Source organism: Mobula birostris, chromosome 30, assembly GCF_030028105.1.
Source record: "Mobula birostris isolate sMobBir1 chromosome 30, sMobBir1.hap1, whole genome shotgun sequence".
Taxonomy (NCBI): Eukaryota; Metazoa; Chordata; class Chondrichthyes; order Myliobatiformes; family Myliobatidae; genus Mobula; species Mobula birostris.
In genome coordinates, this window is record NC_092399.1 from 28,864,025 (window position 1) to 28,886,883 (window position 22,859).

Sequence of the window (22,859 nt, forward strand, 5' to 3'; positions counted from 1 at the left end):
CACATACCTCACTACTTCTGATATCTGCTCACGGTGTGCCTGATCAGGAGTCGAGTTGAACATGAGACCATAGTACTTGGCTTTACGAATGCTTCTCAGTAAATTCTGGTGAACAGTGGATGCCATCATGTAGATGAATTCGTTCTGGACATGCGGTGAACGATAGGACTTGGATTCAGGATGACTTTCCAAATGAGTGAGGTGTTCTTTTAAGACTGGGTCAAAGATGGCCAGTAGTTTCAGTAAGCCGAGGATATTTCCCACATTGGAGTCATCATCTAGCTGAAGTGACTCCCTGTGTCCTTGCAAAGCCAGGTAATGAGTCGCAAAGAATTTTGTGCAGTGAAGGATTCTTGTCAAGATATCACGCCACTTCTGCTTTTCCTTCTCAATCTGCGACTGAAATACCGCGTCAATAACTCCTCTGTTTCCAGCTAATTTTTTTTTTCCATTTCTTTCCACTGTGTGAAGCATTCCTGATGATTCTTGGCATTTTCATGAACACTAATCCTTTCAGGTGCTTTCCACTGGTTGAATCCACTTTTCTGCTCCAATGAGGATTGATGGTCTGACCGGGAATAGAGAAGACAACTGATACAAAATGCAGACTTTTTAGAAGGGGAATAGACCAGCCATGAGCGAGTCACTTCCTCACCACGACCATTTCCCAATTTCCTCCTGAACCAAGTTTTGTTCATTGAGCGGTTATTTGTTGGTAGGAAAGGCCCCTCACTGTTCTGGAAATACTTCAAACCCAGCTTTATTATTTCTGTTCTCAATGTGTCAGGCAGAATTGCTTTTCCAGTATCCTTGTTGAACTTCAGAAGTCCAATGTCATGTTGTTCAATCACTTCTGTTATGACAGTTGGAGGCTCTTTGACACTATCCAGTTCACTTGGTTCAGTGTTGTCAGGTTCAACTCGTCAGGTAAAATCTCGTCAATTAACTCAACATCACCACCACCACCATCATCTTCCCCTCCTGTCATGTCCACGTTCTCTGTGGCAGCCTCACTCTTAATCTCATCATACTCGAATTTATCTGACTTGACTTCCTTCTCGGATTGTGACGCATTTGTACGTGATCCACCTTCGGATTCTAACAAACTTGTAGTAGGTATAGGCGACTCCATGGAACGTGTCGAACTACTTGTTCCGGGCTTTTCAAAGAAGGGCATTAAGAACTTGCTTGACTGCTTGGCTTCTTTCGCCTCCAACTTTCATCTCTTCCGTCCTTCAGCTCCACTTTCCTTCTTCTTTATGAAGAAACGTTTCATGGTCTACTTACACAATGCTCTGAAATAAGGCTATCTTAGTGCTTCTCACCCATAATAATCAAAGACAGATCATACACTTGAAGAAAATTCTTTTTTTACTATCTGAGGATGGCTTTAATAGAAACTGCTCAGCGGCACCCCCCTTCAAGTGGCTCCCAGGGCATGTGCCATACCTGCCATACCTTAGATACGCCACTGGGAATCTTGCACGACAATTACTAAGTCCCCTTCCACCTCAATTTTCTCTCCATTTAGAAAACAGAGATTGGAAATCAGACTGGGAACTTCTTATTGTCCCTTTGAGAGGCAATTTGTATAACATGTGTGTCAGCAGCTTTCTGGCATCACTGCACACCCACCTCAACTGAGGATGCTTGGGTTGCAGGGTAAGCTGAGAGAAACTCGCAGCCAGATTTTACAGCAGTGTTCGAGCTCTCCCAGGACCTGGCTGACCTAACTGTGCCAACCTAACCATTTTTATAAAAAAAGTACACTTGTAACATTGCCTATCTTCCATTGACTGTGGGAGCAATCAGCCACATACGCAGAAGTTACCTGTTATAAAATGGTGCACAACAGCGGCTTTCATTGATATGGGGGCATCCTTTGGCAAGGGAGGTGTCCAGCCAGGACACATGGACTCAGTAATCACTGAATACATTAAGGACGTGCACATGTATGAAGTAATTTGATGGCAGTCAATTACATATAATCACACGAGTCATTGGATTGATAGAACACTATTATGTGGTGAATGGCTCCTGAGATTCTCCACTTAAGGAAATATTAGGGCTAACAACCAAAGGTTTATCCCGAGGTACAAAGGGAAGGAAATCCAAAATAGCACAATCCATAGTAGTGGGACAAGGAAACATGACCAGAATCAGATGAGCAAGGATTATTGGGCTGGAAACTGGTACTGGCAGAGATTAGAAGGCTGACACCATGTATAAGCCTGTAAACGAGGATGAGAGTATGAAAATCAAGCCATCACTTGATTTGAATACGATGCCGATCAGCACCAGGTTTCAACAATTTACTCATCTGGCGACCAATGAGGGAGCTTAGAATTGTCAGTCTGTGAGTCGATCAGAGGTGGAAGAAGATTCCAACAACAGGTGTAGTGAAGCTGGTCAGATTTAAGCCAACCATGGGGATACTGTACTTTGTCAGTCCTTTTAACACTACTGAATAAGGGAGAACGAACAGAAATATTCATTACAACCCTTTCTGACTGTGTGTCATGAAGCCAAAAACCAAAACAGCACAACAAGTTGATTTTCACCATGGATGTCCAGTCCCTATATACTTCCATCCCCCATCAGGAAAGTCTCAAAGCTCTCCACTTCTTTTTGGATTCCAGACCTAATCAGTTCCCCTCTACCACCACTCTGCTCCATCTAGCGGAGTTAGTCCTTACTCTTAATAATTTCTCCTTTGGCTCCTCCCACTTCCTCCAAACTAAAGGTGTAGCTATGGGCACCCGTATGGGTCCTAGCTATGCCTGCCTTTTTGTTGGCTTTGTGGAACAATCTATGTTCCGTGCCTATTCTGGTATCTGTCCCCCACTTTTCCTTCGCTACATCGACGACTGCATTGGCGCTGCTTCCTGCACGCATGCTGAGCTCTTTGACTTTATGAACTTTGCCTCCAACTTTCACCCTGCCCTCAAGTTTACCTGGTCCGTTTCTGACACCTTCCTCCCCTTTCTAGATCTTTCTGTCTCTGTCTCTGGAGACAGCTTATCCACTGATGTCTACTATAAGCCTACTGACTCTCACAGCTATCTGGACTATTCCTCTTCTCACCCTGTCTCTTGCAAAAATACCATCCTCTTCTCACAATTCCTCCGTCTCCGCTGCATCTGCTCTCAGGATGAGGCTTTTCATTCCAGGACGACGGAGATGTCCTCCTTTTTCAAAGAAAGTGGCTTCCCTTTATCCACTATCAACTCTGCTCTCAAACGCATCTCCCCTATTTCACGCACATCTGCTCTCACTCCATCCTCCCGCCACCCCACTAGGAATAGGGTTCCCCTGGTCCTCACCTACCACCCCACCAGCCTCCGGGTCCAACATATTATTCTCCGTAACTTCCGCCACCTCCAACGGGATCCCACCACTAAGCACATCTTTCCCTCCCCCCCCACTGCTTTCCGCAGGGATCGCTCCCTACGCGACTCCCTTGTCCATTCGTCCCCCCCATCCCTCCCCACTGATCTCCCTCCTGGCACTTATCCTTGTAAACGGAACAAGTGCTACACATGCCCTTACACTTCCTCCCTTACCACCATTCAGGGCCCCAAACAGTCCTTCCATGTGAGGCGACACTTTACCTGTGAGTCGGCTGGGGTGACATACTGCGTCCGGTGCTCCCGATGTGGCCTTCTATATATTGGCGAGACCCGAAGCAGACTGGGAGATCGCTTTGCTGAACACTTACGCTTTGTCCGCCAGAGAAAGCAGGATCTCCCAGTGGCCACACATTTTAATTCCACATCCCATTCCCATTCTGACATGTCTATCCACGGCCTCCTCTACTGTAAAGATGAAGCCACATTCAGGTTGGAGGAACAACACCTTATATTCCGTCTGGGTAGCCTCCAACCTGATGGCATGAACATTGATTTCTCTAACTTCCGCTAATGTCCCACCTCCCCCTCGTACCCCATTCGTTATTTATTTTTATACACACATTCTTTCTCTCTTTCTCCTTTTTCTCCCTCTGTCCCTCTGACTATACCCCTTGCCCATCCTCTGAGGTTTCCCCCTCCCCCTTTCCTTCTCCCTGGGTGTCCTGTCCCATGATCCTCTCATATCCCTTTTGCCAATCACCTGTCCAGCTCTTGGCTCCATCCCTCTCCCTCCTGTCTTCTCCTATCATTTTGGATCTCCCCCTCCCCCTCCCACTTTCAAATCTCTTACTAGCTCTTCCTTCAGTTAGACCTGACGAAGGGTCTCGGCCCGAAACATCGACTGTACCTCTTCCTACAGATGCTGCCTGGCCTGCTGCGTTCACCAGCAACTTTGATATGTGTTGCTTGAATTTCCAGCATCTGCAGAATTCCTGTTGTTTGATTTGCTTCTTCCTTGGTTTACTCGAGTTATTAATCACCATCTACTTGGGGACATCTAAGCATACTCCCTGGGATATTGGTCAATTGTCAGGAACAATTATATCATCTCAACGAGTCCTGCTATATACTTTATCAGAGGCACTGCCCTCATCCATTTGGACAACTGTATGTTGTTGAAGGGCAATAGCTGTGTGCCACATGAGGGTATTTGTTTTCCCAGGTTTGTGGCTTTTGAGAGAACTGATCGGGCAGATCCTCAGTTCGGCTGTCACTGCAACAGACAGCTGCTGTGGGAATTGAAGGACAAGCAGGCAGCTCTTGTTTAACTTTCATATATCCTCTGAAAAGACAGCCACATGGCAGGCGGGACAATAGATGTACATTTGGCACTGAAAATAAGAAATATCAAAGAATTCACGTGCATTTTTCCACGTTAACTGTACCCCTCTAACTCTGAGTGCTGACTGTAATTTAATTTGTGCTCGCTAATACCTCAGAAGGCTTCAAGTAAGAAATGTGGTTGCTGCTTGCACACTAGCTCATAGAAGGAAAATGCTCACACCTTAACCCCAGAGGATACTGTTTAAACGCAGATGGGAGGTGCCCCCCATGCGTTTATTGTCGGATAGATACACTCAATTACCACTGCACCATTTGGAAGCCTGGAAAAAGAAGTCAGTTCACAGATGCTTAATATGTTGCTTCCTTCTCCCTAAGTAATTGATTTATCAAATAAAATTGAATGTTTTTCTCACACACAGAGCGGCCTACATCAAACAACGTCATTTTCCTCAGTTGCTGAAGTAGGCTTGGGCTCTGGATTATGATCAAGAACAAGTAACTGAGAGCATTTTACACTACTGAACCTTCTTAGCTTTGATCATGTGTCACATATCCTGGCCAGAGCTTCCACTCTTATATTTTCATACAGCAGGTTGGTGACACCTGCTTAGGGAAAGATCAATGTAATCTGAATTGCTTCCGAACGGTTTGACCCTTAAAGTCAGAATTCCTTATGTTGTATTAAGGTACTTAAAATCAGCAGAAGTCTTTACAATCTTTTGTTGGAAAGCATTTTGAAGTTGAAGAGTCTTTCAAGGTTGACAAGAGATTTAAGAATCAATGGCTAAGAAGTCGATGAGAAAGCCAAGAGAGAAAGCTACCCGACATGGAAAACTTGTATAATAAAGTAAAGTAAACCAAGTGATGCGAAAGCAAAATCAGCAGCACATGGCATCTTCTGAACTATCATCGTTGCAACTTGCAGCCAGCAATTTCCCTTTAAAAACTTTTGTATATATTAAATGCACTCACAATCTTGCAGTCCCCTGATTAGTATGAAGGACTCAACAAATTCGATTCACGAATACAGGAATGGCACCTGGATGCCACTGGATGTCCGCCACCACTCCTTGAAAAACAGGTCCCGTGGGTCCTTCAGACCAGACTAGTACGACAGGAATCACAACCACTTCTCCCTAGCATCCCCGTGGCCAATGGAGAGCCAGACAGAGGACCTCAGGGCAAGATTACTGTATTGGAGGGAAATGAGAGAATGCTACGCTCTCTGCTTCGCTGAGATATGTCTCAATCCCCAGACTCCGAACCCAAGCTCCAGCCTGAAGGGTTCTCAATGGAGCAGCATCAGGAAAGGGCAGAGGTTGTGTATTCTGCTTTACGATTTACTCGTCATGGTGTGTGGACATAACAGCCTTGTCTCACTGTTGCTCTCCTGACCTGGGACATCTAGTGATTAAGTGCTGACCGTCCTACTTCTTCACTGTTATCCTGACTGCAGTTTACAAACCGCCAAAGGCATATGTCAAGCAAGTACTCGATATATTGAATGCTGTGATTAACAGACAGGAAACTGCTCACCCTGATGCCTCTCACATCCATATCCTGACCAATCAGGATAGCTTGAACAAATCCCTGCCCAACAACCAACCACCAGCTCATCACCTGCAGCACCACACTGTGCTCTCAGTATTATTTATTATTAATTTGTACGGTTCGCTTTCTTCTGCACATTAGCTGTTTGACCATCATTGTTTATTGAATTTTGAACTGAATTGACTATTTCTTACATCCTTCACATACATGAGGAGTAAAACTCTTTATGTTATGTTAAATGTGCAATGTGCAATCATAGTAATTTCTAATTACATAATAAATAGAACAGTCAATATAATATAGGGTACACTCAGATCAGTGTGAGTTCATCCGTCTGATGGCCCGGTGGAAGAAGCTGTCCCGGAGCCTGTTGGTCCTGGCTTTTATGCTGAGGTACCACTTCCTTGGTGTTAGCAGCTGGAATAGATTGTGGTTGGGGTGGCTTGGGTCCCCAGTGATCCTTTTTACACACCCATCCTTGTAAATGTTCTGAATCATGGGAAGTTCACATCTACAGATGTGCTGGGCTGTCTGCCCCACTCTCTGCAGAGCCCTGTGATTAAGGGAGGTACGGTTCCCATACCAGGCAGTGATACAGCCAGTCAGGATGCTCTCAGTTGTGCCCCTGTAGAAAGTTCTAAGGACTTCTTCAACCGTCTGAGGTGAAAGAGACACTGCAGTGCCTTTTTCACCACACAGTTTTAAGCATAGTTCTTCGTGAATTCTAATGTATTTACTTCTTTCTCCTGTAAATGTTTGCAAGAAAATTAATGTCAAGATAGTATATAGTAACATATACATACTTCTGTAATAAATTTTAAAAATACGTGTATAATGTCACAACACAGAAAAACAAAATTCAAAAGGTGATCAAAATCTGAATTGAAAACTGAGAAGTCTGGTGACGCTCAATATGTCAGGCAGCACCTGTGAAGTGAAAGTTAAGATTTCAGGTCAATGGACTCAACAAGAACCAGAAGTCAGCAGCCCTATCCAACACGGGCTGGTAGTCAAATAGTACTATTTTTCAAATGTGATTACGTTTGTAAAGTATGCAACATGGCAGCCAATATTTGGATGGCAAGGTTCAGCATGAAGAAATACAGTAGGTAGTGATTTTTTTCACATGGTATGGTGTGCGTAGAAGTTACTGTAACATGTTACAGCACTAGTAATTTCAACTGGGGTTCAATTCCCTCCACTCTGCGTAAGGAGTTTGTATGTTCACCGCTGTGACCGTGTGGGTTTCCTCTGGGTGCTCCGGTTTCCACCCACATTTCAAAGGGGAGGGTTAGTAAGTTGTAAGCGTTATATGTTGTTATTGGAAGTACCACAACGTTTGTAGGCTTCCTCCAACACATCGTCTGACTGTGTTTGTTGTTGACACCAGCGACTATGTGTGTTCAATGGTTTGATGTAGATCTGACAAATACATACATTATCTTTATCTTTTGATGTTGGCTCAGTGGAGGACAAAAAATCCACTTCTTTTCTTTAAAATGGCATAGCTCTCCATTCTTAACATTTCCCTGAAGGGACGGGAAATCAACCCCTCCTGACATACAGCAATGGATTTTGTGCTATATGTCGGGAGTGGAGCACGATCACCAGATTCAGGTCAGAAACCTGGCATGAGCCTCAGAAACCACAATAACCCATCTCACTGATGTTCATAATATTGTCCACCTGCTATATGTAATTCTGTTATCTTGTTATGAAACAAAGACCAGATAAATTTTTTGTAGAATTTATTTACGATTTTAGTAGCAACATATATGCTTTTAATGAAGTCAAGATGTACTAATATTGTTTAGGTGAACTAAACAGCACCCGCCAAATATTCCAGCCTAAGCACCTAGAATGCACTTTAATTGGTTCGTGAGTATCTTGCTCCTTGGCTTGTCACTTTGAAGATTCTGGCGGGCGTGAAGTCCAGGCTGCCCTGTGCTACTGTATCAGAGATCAGGTTGAAGAAGAGAGGGGTCAGGGTGAGTGTTGGTTGTCAGGGATCAGAGGACAGAGTGGAAGTTAACAGTGTAGTCACATGCTTACAGCAGGAACGCACACCTCATGATGAACCAAAATTGACTGAAATTCTTATCCCATGCTGCGGGGAGAGCAGTGTCAACGCTCTTTATTTTTTTTCAAACAGACTGTAAGCAGAAAGTAAATCCTGGGGAATCTGTCAGTACAAACACATATTTATCTTCTGGGCTCCTACTGTGGTAACATCACCAAAAGCTTCAAGCCATGCTTAAATAACAAGATGGACCCAGTGAGTCTGATTCTGTTGACATCACTTGAGTAAGACCCATAAGCAGCCTTATTAATGCTGATAATATCAAATCTTTCTTTGATCAAAAGCACCTTTGTTGTGCTAATAACAGGACACCAAACACTTTTAGATTGGACAGTTCATTCTCAGATAGTTGGGAAACAGGATGAAAATTCTATATTCAAAACTCAAGTCAATCAAAATGCCATGGGTGCGATCGTGGATTTTAAAGTAAAGAATACACTCGGGCAAATTGTCTGAAGCTATAGGCAAAACTGTACCACATCTGATTGCAGTGTGAGTCCTGTCCAAAATAATCTCATATAAAACAGTGATGGATATTTAAAATTAAAGAAAAGCTTGCAGGAGAGTAGTCAGCACAGTTAATCATCTCTGCAGAGTTAGAGTGAGAATTATTAAAATATATGCCATATGTCACAATTACAAGTTAAGACAATGAATACACCAATCACACTATTATCAATTGTTTGCTGGGCTTTATCTCAAATCTTTGGTAATTTTAGATAACATGTTATATCACATCACTCACTGTATTTACTTTGATATTTTATTGCAGCACTTGCTCAGTTTCTTTAAAAAAAACATTTTTAAAAGGGAAGTTGTCCTGCTTTGTGACACTTGACTAGAGTTACCACAGCAGGAGAGCTTCAGCTCAAACACTGAAGAAGAGTGTGTTTGCTTGGATATGTCAAGGTCGTGCAGTCACAGGTGGAAATTTTCTATCAAAGGGATGGAGGGTCAGTAGTCGCAGAGTGAACGGGCATTGGAAGATGGAAATCAGCAGTGGGGAATTATTAGACAAAGCTGCTATGGGAGGATAAGATGGCAGAGGCGGCAAGATAAACACAACAACTTCAAAGTTCAAAGTTCAAATATCACTCATCTTATCAAAGTATGTATATGTCACTATATACAATCTTGGATTCATTTTCTTGCAGGCATTCACAATAAGACACAACAGAATTGATGAAAAACTACTCACAAAGAAAGACAAACAACCAATGCATGAAGGAAGACAAACTGCTTAAATACATAAATAAGTAAATATAAAATGCTGACAACATGAGTTGTAGAGTCCTTGAAAGTGAGTCCATAGGATGTGGAATTCTGCAGCGTTGAGATGACTGAAGTTATCCACACTGGTTCAGGAGCCTGAAGGTAGAAGGGCCTGTTCCTGAATTTGTTGGTGTGGGACCTAAGGCTCCTGTACCTTCTTCCCGATGGCAGCAGTGTCTTGAATGGTGGTGGTTCCCGATTATGAATGCTTCTTTCTTGTAGCAGTGCTCTTTGTAGGTGTGCTCAATGGTGGGGAGGGCTTTGCCTGTGATGGACTTAGCTGTCTCCACCACTTTTTGTAGACTTTTCCATTCTTGGCCATTGGTGTTTCCATACTAGGCTGTGCTGCAACCAGTCAGGATGCTCTCCACTGCACATCTGCAGAAGTTTGTCAAAGTTTTAGACGACATGTCGATCCTGTACAAACTTTTAAGAAAGTAGATGCACTGTCATGCCTTCTTTGTGATGACACTTGTGTGATGGTCCCAGGATAGATCTTCTGATATGATAACACTAAGGAATGTAAAGTTACTGACTCTCTCCACCTTAGATCCCCTATCCAGTACTGGCTCATGGATCTCCAGCTTCTTCTTTCTGCAGTGAATAATCAGCTTTTCGGTGCTGCTGACACTGAGTTGTAGTTATTGTGGCACCATTCAATCAGATTTTCACTGTCCCTTCTATGTGGTGATTTATCACCACTTTTGATTTGGTAATAACAGTGCTGTCAACATGCATGTCTGAATAAGCCAAGCAGAAATGGGTTCACAGGTTTTCTGAAAACCTGCTTTGCATGATTTGCCCACAGACTGCCTGGAGCATCTGCAAGTTATGTTAGTAGTGTTTATATGCTTTTGATATCCCTGGACCTCACTGTGTATTTCCATTTGTTACTGCACGAAGGATCTACAATGAAAACTGCAAACTTTAAGAATCATAACACCATAAGACAAAGGAGCAGAAGTCGGCCATTCGGCCCATCGAGTCTGCTCCGCCATTTTATCATGAGCTGATCCATTCTCCCATTTAGTCCCACTCCCCCGCCTTCTCACCATAACCTTTGATGCCCTGGCTACTCAGATACTTATCAATATCTGCCTTAAATACACCCAATGACTTGGCCGGTTCAAAGTATCATTAACACTTATTAACTCCTTCCAGTTAAACAAGGACAGGAGAGAATCTGAGGGAGAAAGCTGGATTAGGGTGTAGAATCACGTGGTAAAACCTTTGAATTACAATAACAGTTAGCTTTTCAGAGAAAATGCATCATTTAGCATGCATAAACCTGGTATCCAGTAATCCTATTCATAGGAATTGATGTTTGCACCAAGTATTAAGTTGCTCTCTATTCGTTGTTACAATGCAGACACCGTCAGTTCATTTGAATTGGTCAAAATAGTTACCTTTCGAATAGGTTTTCGAAGGCAGTCATGAGTAAAATAATTACATGTTAAACCCTTCACACAAAGAGATAATTTGCAATTTCTTTCTTGGATTATATACATTAGTTTAAGTAGGCGAGGAAAGAAGATTTAATCTGCTATCACTCCGGAACAGAAACTAGGTGCTGGGATTTTTCAATACAAAGTGGTGGCTTAGACATGATTTACCACACATCACTGAATTCATTATTTGCTATCAACCTCTTCCTCGGTTTCACTGTCGTGGATGAACCTGTGATGGCTTCTGTCCTGAATGACCCAATTTTTTCAAGCTGCCGTTCAAAGTATCATCAACACTTATTAACTCCTTCCAGTTAAACAAGGACAGGAGAGAATCTGAGGGAGAAAACTGGATTAGGGTGTAGTATTATTTTTTTTTAGTATTTTTCTTGCAGCTCAACAACTCCAAATGTTCCATGTCAAATTACCCACTATGAGGTTTAGCTGCAGATTATATTGCAACAATTAGCAGTATGTCAGGGTGTTACAGTGTCCATTTCTTTTTCTGACAGTGGGTACACATTCTACAGAATGGAGTGTGGTGGGTGGGTGAAGGACATTTTTCCACTTATATGTTGGATATGAAGGGAAAACATTTATTGTTCAATCTTTCCTTGTTGTTGTGTGGCAAAATTATGAAATCATTTATGAAACAACCACTTTGACTTTTATATGATGGAGATGAGATTTCATCGGGGCTTATAACAAGCAAGCAATCCCTTATATGTCACCGTCATTCAGTCCCTCAATGCCAATGCTGAATTTGTCAGTAACCACATTCTGTTTAATGAATTATTTTTTAAGATTCAAAGAAATCCTTTGATGGGGCAGAATTTTTTTGATAGCAAAGTAATTCTTCTCTTTCCTCTCACGCCCAAAGTAAACTGGTTTCATAATTATTAAAAAAGTCCTACTTTCAGACATGTATCATTCTACCTAGTTCATCATAGAGCACCTTTTCGTAAAACTTGATCTCGTACTCCGTGCCGTTGCTGCTGGGGTAGTCTGATTCCTGCCACGCTAAGGTGATACTCTTCTGTTCGACGTGCTCTGCCCTGATATCAGCCACATGTAAGTTCCCTGGGAATAGGAGGAGACAAATAAAAAAAAAATTAGCAACATGAGACATGAGGATATAGAAGTTAGAAAGCCTTTAAGACAGTGAGCTGTTGGTGTCCCCTCTTGCTGTGGCAGGATTAATTCCTCTCTCTCCCTTGTGAGTGAGAGACAGAGCCTGTGACTTGTTGGGTGAGCAGTGGTTTTTGACAGACTCTAGATCATGGGCTATTGCCTGCATGCCGAGTGGTGGGGGAGCTGATGCTTTTGCTGAGTGGGAGCGAGTGGCTTGATGCTTTGCTGATGCATGTGCATAGGAGAGGGGAGGAGGGTGTGTTTTGGGGTTTTAACATTTTCCTGTCATTCATTTTTTATGGTTTTTCTTCTGTTTTGTGGATATCTGAGAAGAGTAAGAATTTCAGACTGTATATTGTATACATTCTCTGATATTAAATTAAAGATGTTAATAATTATCTATAACAAAATTTGCTTTTGTTGCATTTCCAAATACTTTAAGAGGGTGAAATCTCATACTTTGATAAATAAATCCAAGCTGCAGTACTCTAAATGTAAAGCAAGATTCTTTTGTGATCAAATAATTAACAGATAGAAAACAATTTTCTCTGTCTACTTTGCACATTGCTGGGATACACAATAATTTCTGGAGGACATTCACAAACTGGTGAACTATTAATATTCATGTTTTATACCTACCTACTTGCTGTAAGCACATCATGCAAAAGGACAGAATATTTATCATATTAAACTTCCAATAACCTGTTACTCATTGCTGTTACATTTGTGGCCTCTGGAACTCCATAACCTTTGACCTATTAGAAGAAAGGCAGGTGGGAAATATAGAACTCAGGAGTAGTTTGAGCACCTGTGTATTGGTTCCTTTCACTGTGAGATACCCCACTTTGTTTTGCTGCCTTTGATGTTTTCAGTAAGTCACATGAACTGTGAAGCTCTCTCTGCACCGCAAGTGGCCCAGACAACAGCCATCAGCACGCTGCCTGACCATTAGTGACCTTCTCTTGACATTAATTCCTGAGAAGGTCAATGGACGATAATTAGAAACAAGAATCTTGTGTGTTTATAGAGGCGTAATGTCGCACGGTGCAGATACAGGCCTTTTGAGAGTCTCTCCACCCCCAACAATCCCACAGTGACAAGCAAACACATTAGTAACATAAAAATCTCTATTTAAAAAAAATCCTACATTTCCATCAACTCTCCAGATTACACACTCAGACACTCAGGGCAACTTACAATGGCCTATTAAACTAGCAACAAGAAATATAGAACCGTACAGCACATTTCCAACCCTTCAGAACACAATGTTGTGCTAACGTATATCAACCTACTTTACAGTCAATCTAACCCTTCCCTTCTACACAGCCCATAACCTTCCATTTTTTTCTTATATCAATGTGTCTATCTAAGAGTCTTTTAAAAGTCCCTGTTGTATCAGCCTCTACCACCACCACCTCCATTGCATTCCAGGAACCCATTACTCCCTCGTGTTAAAAAAAAACACCTCTGACATCTCCCTAAACTTTCCTCCATTCACCTTAAGTGGGTGTCTTCTGGTATTGGCCATTACCACCCTGGGGGATTAAAAAAAGGCGCTAGGTGTCCACTCTCTCTATGCCTCTCACAATCTTACACCTATGTGGGTTGTAACCAAAACACTCATGAAAATGGCAATGACTGTGTGCATACACCACACAGCCTCGGAAGTCAGGTTTGAACTCGCCAGCTGTATCACCAGTTCTTCCCATGAGCTCTGTGGCAAATATTAGTAATTTAGTCAACCGCACCATACGTACAGAAAGCTGATCAATGCCTCTTATGTAAGCGTGTTGCTTGCAAATGGTTGTGAGTGATGACTGGAGAACAGTGACCTCTGCCATCAGACTTATGAACGGTAAAAGAACCAACCCAAAAACACTACCTTACCATTTTAAACATGAGAAAGCCTGCTGATGTGTCTGTGTTACCTCACTCTGTTGTTCTCTTTTCCACTATGTATTTAAGTAAACATTTTTATACTTAATGTAATTCCTAGTATTTTTATGCATCACATTTCTGCTGCGAAACAACGAATTTCATGACATACGTCAGTGATATTAGAACTGATTCTGCTTCTGATCAGATTTAAACAAATAATTAATCAACTCGGATAACTCAAGGATGTGATCACTGTGTTCTAAATGGGAGTCTATTTAACCCACTAGCCGTCTTGATATCTGCCACTCCGAACAAAACTATGATGGGTTTGCCTGTCGACTGCTGACGGTCGGTAGGGTCAGGGGTCCATTGGGAGACAGGTCAATGATCTAGAATGATCTTATATTGCATTTTATGAAGGCAATTACACTGGGTGCTCAGGGTGACTCACAGCTGGTTAATTTCTGCTCCAGTCTCAGAAATTACATAGTAACACTTAAGAGAGAAATAAAGATGGGAAATCCAGAATCATAAACATTCTCTTCATGCATTTTTTTGCTGCAATCGAATTGACATTTTGGGGCATGAGTCCTGAGTTTACAAATCTACCTTTGGCTATAACAGATAACACACCAGTCTCTACCAACGAGAATATACTGTACTAAATGCCTAAAATGCATATTATCTAGCCCTCAAAACACATTTTCCAGAAATGCATCCTTTACTAAATAGAGGAATAACCTTTTAAAAGCTGTTGTAATCAAATAAATGATTTTATAAGTAGAAATGTAGAACCTGGGCACCAAAGTGCTATTCAGGGGAGCTGGTTGCCATCAAAATTACATAAATTGCTGGTAATTCTTTTCAAAAAAGCAATAAAATAAATATCTCAAGATTTACATGAATCATTAAACTATTTGGTTTGATTTATCCTATCTGGCACTGTTACAATTATAGTAAATTAAAATGGATTTATTAGGAAGAACTTTTGAAAATGGCTTCCATAAATATGGCATTTTAATGGCCTTTTCAGGATACCAATGAACACATTAAAACTAATGAAATATTTCTGAACTGCTGTCATGTCAAAATGTACAAAATGCAGCAAGTGATTTGACAATGAGATCCCTATGTTTTTGTACCCATTGAGGTGATAAATAAGATCTCATCTTAATATTCATTACTTTACTTTATTGTTGCCAAACAATTGATACTAGAGCGTACAATCATCACAGCGATATTTGATTCTGCGCTTCGTGCTCCCTGTATTGCAAATCAATAGTAAATATTAAAAATTTAAATTATAAATCATAAATAGAAAATAGAGAAGGGACAGTAAGGTAGTGCAAAAAAAAAACTGAGAGGCAGGTTCGGATATTTGGAGGGTACGGCCCAGATCCGGGTCAGGATCCATTCAGTAGTCTTATCAGAGTTGGAAAGAAGCTGTTCCGAAATCTGGCCGTACGAGTCTTCAAGCTCCTGAGCCTTCTCCCGGAGGGAAGAGGGACGAAAAGTGTGTTGGCTGAGTGGGTCGTGTCCTTGATTATCCTGGCAGCACTACTCCGACAGCATGTGGTGTAAAGTGAGTCCAAGGACGGAAGATTGGTTTGTGTGATATGCAGGTTTGTTTCTATCTACAGGTCAGCATCAATTATGCTGTAGAAATCAGTACAGGACAAGAATAGCTGAAGGGGTCCTTAAGCCTACAATTTCCAGACTCAGAGGTATCAGTAAAGCTAAACAAGACACAGCTAATAAACTTTCCTTGTCTTTTACTACTCTTTTAGCGGGTCTATCCTCGTAATCCAATGCATCTCCTGCACATGCCTCCCCAGCATCAGTTTTATCTACAGGAGATGCTACCTCAGGAAGGCAACTTTCATCACCATCATCTACACCATGCTATCTTCTTGCAGTTACCATTGAGCAGTAGGTACAGAAGCCTTAAGTCCCCCAACACCAGGCTCGAGAACAGCTACTTCCCATCAACCAATCTGTTCTTGAACCAAATGGCACGGACCAAATTAAGACTTCAGCATAGCAACACTATGGCTACCTTGATCCCTCAATCAAGTGGACTATTTTTTGTTATATTTGTGATCTTGTAATTGTGTTCTTCTTTAGTAAAATATTTTTAAATATTTTATAATTAATTTATGTTTTTATTGTGATTTCTGCTTATATGATGCCATGTGCCTGTGATGCTGCTGCAGCTGAGTTTTTCATTGCAATTGTGCATGCACAATCAGTGGCCACTTTATTAGACACCTACTGCACCAAGTTAAGTGGCCACTGAGTGTATGTTCATGGACACTTAAAGTTTTGATGTATTGTGCAACTAAAGATGTTCTTCTGCAAGCCACCGTTGTAACATGCAGCCATTTTGAGTTACTTGTTGTCAGCCTGTACCAGTCAGGCCATTCTCCTCTGACCTCTCACATTAACAAGATGTTTCTTCCCACTGGCACTCACTGATTTTATTTTTGCTTTTCACACCATTCCCCCATTCCCCCATTCCCTGTAAACTGCAAATACACGCACAAAATCCTGGAGGAACTCAGCAGGCCAGGCAGCATCTGTAGAAGAAAGTACAGTCAATGTTTTGGGCCCAGACCCTTCATCAGGACTGGAGGAAAGAAAAGATGAGTCAGAATTAGAAGGTGGGGAGAATCGCCAACTGAACTCTGCTTCCATAGATGCAGCCTGGCCTGCTGAGTTCCTCCAGCATCTTGTGTGCGTTACTTGGATTTCCAGCATCAGCAGATTTTCTCTTGCTTGTACAGTGCAACTACAACTTCTTTTCTGAAACAACTAAAAAATTACACATATCTTATGTTGTATACTCTCACATAATTTCCAACAAATAGTTGGAAATTGAAGGCCAGTGTGAGAAAAGAAATGAAAAACCAACTTCTTTCAAATCTTCTGGTATAGATCTAGAAGCCTCTCGACTGCAATAGAACTATCAGAATCTGAATCAAATTTATTATCACTGATGTATGTCACGACATTAGTTGTTTTACAGCTGCAGTAAAATGCAATACATAAAAACATAAACTATACCGTAACTTCTGATAAGAAATATATAAGTGATCAAGATGGTGAGAAAATGCTCATGGGTTCATTCACCATTCAGAAATCTGATGAAGAAGCTGTTGCTAAAATGTTTTGTGTGTGTGCGTGTGTCTATCTGTCTGTCTTCAGGTTCTTCTACCTCCTCTCTGATGGTAATAATGAGAAGAGGGCATGCCTCACCTCATTACTACCATCATCAACGTTACTGATTTCAATGTGAATCAAAATCTTTGTTGGAACATTAAAAACTTTATAGTCATTAGGTAGAAATAAAAAGGTTATTAAATTGTTTAAAAAATGTAATGATGAGTTTTGTTCAGGTCTGTAGTATGCAATTATGGATTCCCACACTGACCTTGTATCCACAATAACACGGCAATTCTTGGACTGGATAGATTCCTGTTTCCTGCAGTTGCACACACTCTTGCTTCAGTTAGAACTGAATGGTTAGTGCTGCACTTGAGCATAAACAAGGCTAATACTCCAGAACAGCAGGAGCAACAACTAAACTTGGAAAACTTCCACAATCTTACACCATCACGATTTATAATGCACCCAATGAAAATCTTCTGATTTATAGTACCTGCTGAAATGTTGTAAATCTGAGACAAACTTAAGATTTGGCTCATAACTCGATAACCTAATCTTTTATTAATTTCAGTTGAAAGACAAATCAATTGCTGGTCGTTAGACAGAACTGCCAAGTAATGCTACATGGATATTTTATATTTACCTCAGAGGGAAGTAAAGTTCTAAGTTTAACATTTTATTGAAAGAGCATTGAACTAAATGTCATCCTGAATGAAAAGCTGTTTCAGCTAATAAAAAAATACCATTACACAGGGAAAAGACAAAATAACCTACAATTCAGCTTAATGGAAACTTAAAAGTATCAATGGTAAACAGGAATTCTGCAGATGCTGGAAATTCAAGTAACACACATCAAAGTTGCTGGTGAACGCAGCAGGCCAGGCAGCATCTCTAGGAAGAGGTACAGTCGACGTTTCAGGCCGAGACCCTTCGTCAGGACTAACTAAAGGAAGAGTGAGTAAGGGATTTGAAAGTTGGAGGGGGAGGGGAAGATCCAAAATGATAGGAGAAGACAGGAGGGGGAGGGATAGAGCCAAGAGCTGGACAGGTGATAGGTAAAAGGGGATACGAGAGGATCATGGGACAGGAGGTCCGGGAAGAAAGACGGGGGGGGAAGAGGTATATTCAGAGGGACAGAGAGAGAAAAAGGAGAGAGAGAGAAAGAATGTGTGCATAAAAATAAGTAACAGATGGGGTACGGGGGGAGGTGGGGCCTTAGCGGAAGTTAGAGAAGTCGATATTCATACCATCAGGTTGGAGGCTACGCAGACGGAATATAAGGTGTTGTTCCTCCAACCTGAGTGTGGCTTCATCTTTACAGTAGAGGAGGCCGTGGATAGACATGTCAGAATGGGAATGGGATGTAGAATTAAAATGTGTGGCCACTGGGAGATCCTGCCTTCTCTGGCGGACAGAGCGTAGATGTTCAGCAAAGCAGTCTCCCAGTCTGCGTCGGGTCTCGCCAATATATAAAAGGCCACATCGGGAGCACCGGACGCAGTATATCACCCCAGTCGACTCACAGGTGAAGTGTTGCCTCACCTGGAAGGACTGTTTGGGGCCCTGAATGGTGGTAAGGGAGGAAGTGTAAGGGCATGTGTAGCACTTGTTCCGCTTACAAGGATAAGTGCCAGGAGGGAGATCAGTGGGGAGGCATGGGGGGGACAAATGGACAAGGGAGTTGCGTAGGGAGTGATCCCTGCGGAATGCAGAGAGAGGGGGGGAGGGAAAGATGTGCTTAGTGGTGGGATCCCGTTGGAGGTGGCGGAAGTTACGGAGAATAATATGTTGGACCCAGAGGCTGGTGGGGTGGTAGGTGGGGACCAGGGGAACCCTATTCCTAGTGGGGTGGCGGGAGGATGGAGTGAGAGCAGATGTACGTGAAATGGGGGAGATGCGTTTAAGAGCAGAGTTGATAGTGGAGGAAGGGAAGCCTCTTTCTTTAAGAAAGGAAGATATCTCCCTCTTCCTAGAATGAAAAGCCTCATCCTGAGAGCAGATACGGCAGAGACGGAGGAATTGCGAGAAGGGGATGGCGTTTTTGCAAGAGACAGGGTGAGAAGAGGAATAGTCCAGATAGCTGTGAGAGTCAGTAGGCTTATAGTAGACATCAGTGGATAAGCTGTCTCCAGAGACAGAGACAGAAAGATCTAGAAAGGGGAGGGAGGTGTCAGAAATGGACCAGGTAAACTTGAGGGCAGGGTGAAAGTTGGAGGCAAAGTTAATAAAGTCAACGAGTTCTGCATGCGTGCAGGAAGCAGCGCCAATGCAGTCGTCGATGTAGCGAAGGAAAAGTGGGGGACAGATACCAGAATAGGCACGGAACATAGATTGTTCCACAAAGCCAACAAAAAGGCAGGCATAGCTAGGACCCATACGGGTGCCCATAGCTACACCTTTAGTTTGGAGGAAGTGGGAGGAGCCAAAGGAGAAATTATTAAGAGTAAGGACTAATTCCACTAGACGGAGCAGAGTGGTGGTAGAGGGGAACTGATTAGGTCTGGAACCCAAAAAGAAGCGTAGAGCTTTGAGACCTTCCTGATGGGGGATGGAAGTATATAAGGACTGGACATCCATGGTGAAAGTAAAGCGGTGGGGGCCAGGGAACTTAAAATCATCGAAAAGTTTAAGAGCATGAGGAGTGTCAGGAACATAAGTCGGAAGGGATTGAACAAGAGGTGATAAAACTGTGTCGAGGTATGCAGAAACGAGTTCGGTGGGGCAGGAGCAAGCTGAGACAATAGGTCGGCCAGGACAGGCAGGTTTGTGGATCTTGGGTAGGAGGTAGAAACGGGAAGTGCGGGGTGTGGGAACCATAAGGTTGGTAGCAGTGGATGGGAGATCCCCTGAGCGGATAAAGTCGGTGATGGTGTGGGAGACAATGGCCTGGTGATCAATGGTATTTAAAATCCATAAATGCACTACTTAATGTGGCTGACTGGTAGAATTTATAGCTTTTTTAATGCTATAATTGCCAGTTGGTTTTTAGAATGCAGAGTTACTCAGTGAATGAAGATCAAAGTCCATCTAATAAGGCTGTTGACTAAGCACGACAATCAATCTCTATCAATTAGTTGAGGCAAAATCCAAGGAAAATCCCAGTGGGTTAATGGCTTTGGGTAGCATAGGTCCAAAGTCACTTATTTTTCCCATACATTTGCAACATCTCGTGTCACCAATTACCCACACCATGTAATACAAAGTATCATTTTATGAATTAAATTTGAATGATGAATCTGTGTCCACCATTTCCATCGAAAACCTGCTCCACCTGTTTACCATTCTTTCACTGGAGTATGTTCTTTTGTAGATATTCATCAACAGATTTATTTACAGCTTTCCACTGTGACATAGAGAAGCACCAACTTGATAAGCTCTCATAGGGTGAATTATGCACATCAATAGATCCTTTGCTTACATGCACAGTTATATTTCTCTACAATTTATAAAAGACAAATCACACACAGCTCCAGGTCTATATGAAGCACCATATTGTTCTATTGAACGTTAATTGTCAAAACTAAAGGAAATCCTCAGTCAATGATATACATTAGCAAACACTCTCCAAAATGCAGAGCTAGTGGCAATATTTCAAAGACAAAATATGCATATCAGGCCCGATGAGAAAATACACTAAGTATGACCGTTAACAAAGTTTAACACTCTAGAAGTGTCATGGTCCGGTCCGTGAGGTCTGCATTCTAGTTCGTGGTCCGGTCCATCGACCTTTGCTCCAGGTTTTCCTGTCTACCCTATTTCTGTTCCTGTTGAGCACTAATTGAGGCAGCTGATGCTCGTTGGGGCTGGCTGCATAAATAACTTCAGAGACCAGGGCGTGGCTGCTGGATTGTTCTTGTCCTTATTCCTTGTATCCCTTCCTCTGCCTTCTGTTTCCTCACCTGAAGCCCTGCCTTGTCTTGCCAGTAACTCTCGCTTTGCCTGAAGTTCTTGTCTCACCTTGCATTGCCTGAAGCCTTGTCTTGTCTTGGTGGTAACTCTCTCCTCATCTCGCCTGAAGCCTTGTCCTGGAGCCACTCTGTACCTAGCTTCCTTCCTGTCCCACATCAAAGTTGCTGGTGAACGCAGCAGGCCAGGCATCACCTTTAGGAAGAGGTACGGTCGATGTTTCGGGCCGAGACCCTTCGTCACGACTAATTGAAAGAAGCACCCTTAGGTTTGTTCTGTCCCTTGCCTCAGTCGGGTAAGCCAGGCCATCTTGCAGTTACCTACAGTTGGTTCTGTCCCTTCCTGTCCCTTGCCTCCATCGGGTAAGCCAGGCCGTCTTGCCGTTACTTACGGTTGGTTCTGTCCCTTCCTGTTCCTTGCCTCTGTCGGGTAAGCCAGGACATATTGCCGTTACGTTGCGGTTGGTTCTGTTCCTTCCTGTCTCTTGCCTCCGTCAGGTGGAGTACCGTGTCCTGCCCAGGGGTACGGCGCCCTGCCCAGGAGGAGCTTCAAGACCCCAAGCTTCGAGCCTCGCCTCAAGCCTGAAGACTCCAGCCTCGTCCTGCCTGCCAACCAAGTCAAGTCCTTGCCTAGTTCTATGGTCCGAGCCAGAGGTAAGACCCAGGTTCCGGGTCCTTGTCCAGCCTCTGGCTCGGAGCCCAAACCCAGGCTCCTAGCTCTCTTGTCCAGTCCTGTTCCAGGTTCCCAGTTTTCGTGTCCATGTCCTAGCCCTCACTCTGTATCCTAGTCCTGTCCCTAGTACCTCAGTGTCTGTGTCTTGCACTTGGGTCCGTTCCCAGCCACCGCCTTATGACAAGAAGTAAAATCAGAGTTGTTGGTGGAATGATGGTTGAGGGAGGGGTGGTTAGCGAAGCTTTGGCTGTCATTTAGTAGGGGATTTTGATCATTAGCACAGAGATAATGGAGACATCAGGAGTGGATGGTATCAAATAAATTGGGAGGACAGAGCGAATGAGCCCATAGTCTCAGAGAGCTTAAATGTTTGGCTTGTTGGACCAGGAGGAAATATTCCTTCCCCCAGTCCTCCTGAACTGTAAGGGCATGCACACTTTTCCTTTCACCTGATGGGTTTATTATGCAGCCTAAGACGTCTAGTTAACATGACTTGAAAATGGAAACTTTGATAAAATGGAATCAGTTTGCTTCTTTGAAATGGTCACGACCAATCTTCCACCTGAGGAGAATTACTCCTTGAATCTGTTAGAAAAACCTTTGCTTTGGGGCAGGTAAAGTTCATGTATATATTTTTTAACATTTTTGCTTCCCATAAAATACAAAGCTGTCATTCTCTGCTTCTCCATCTCTGACATTAACATTAAATTCTCAGACTTCCTGTAACCACTCCCTCTCTCTCCCTCCTGATTCCAGAGAAACCCATCACTGCATCTCTCTAACCCTCCCCCAACACTCTTCATCTGCCCATCACCCACCCACTCCTCCCATTTGTTCCCCCTCCTAACTTCTTTCACTTTATTCCCTGCTCCATCTAACTGTTAGATTCCAATCTATTTGGCCCTTTGTCACTTCTACTTTTCACCCCCTGGCTTCTGACATCCTTCCTACTCTCCACACCCCTTATCCGTCTGTCAGCCATCCTCCCAACTTGGATCCACCCGTTATTTCTTGATCTACCCCTTCCTCTCCACCTCTTTATATTGGCTATCTCCCTTCTTTCAG

The 22,859-nt window shown here is 42.8% G+C and overlaps 1 protein-coding gene across 1 annotated transcript in view; it reads right to left on the reverse strand.

The window, feature by feature from the left end:
* LOC140190419 (ephrin type-A receptor 7-like) overlaps window positions 1-22,859 on the reverse strand; it is an 827,081-nt gene that overhangs the window by 157,392 nt on the left and 646,830 nt on the right. The window contains exon 6 of the mRNA XM_072246980.1: window positions 11,998-12,122. Within this exon, the coding sequence (XP_072103081.1) occupies window positions 11,998-12,122 (125 nt within the window). The remainder of the gene's footprint in view (window positions 1-11,997; window positions 12,123-22,859) is intronic.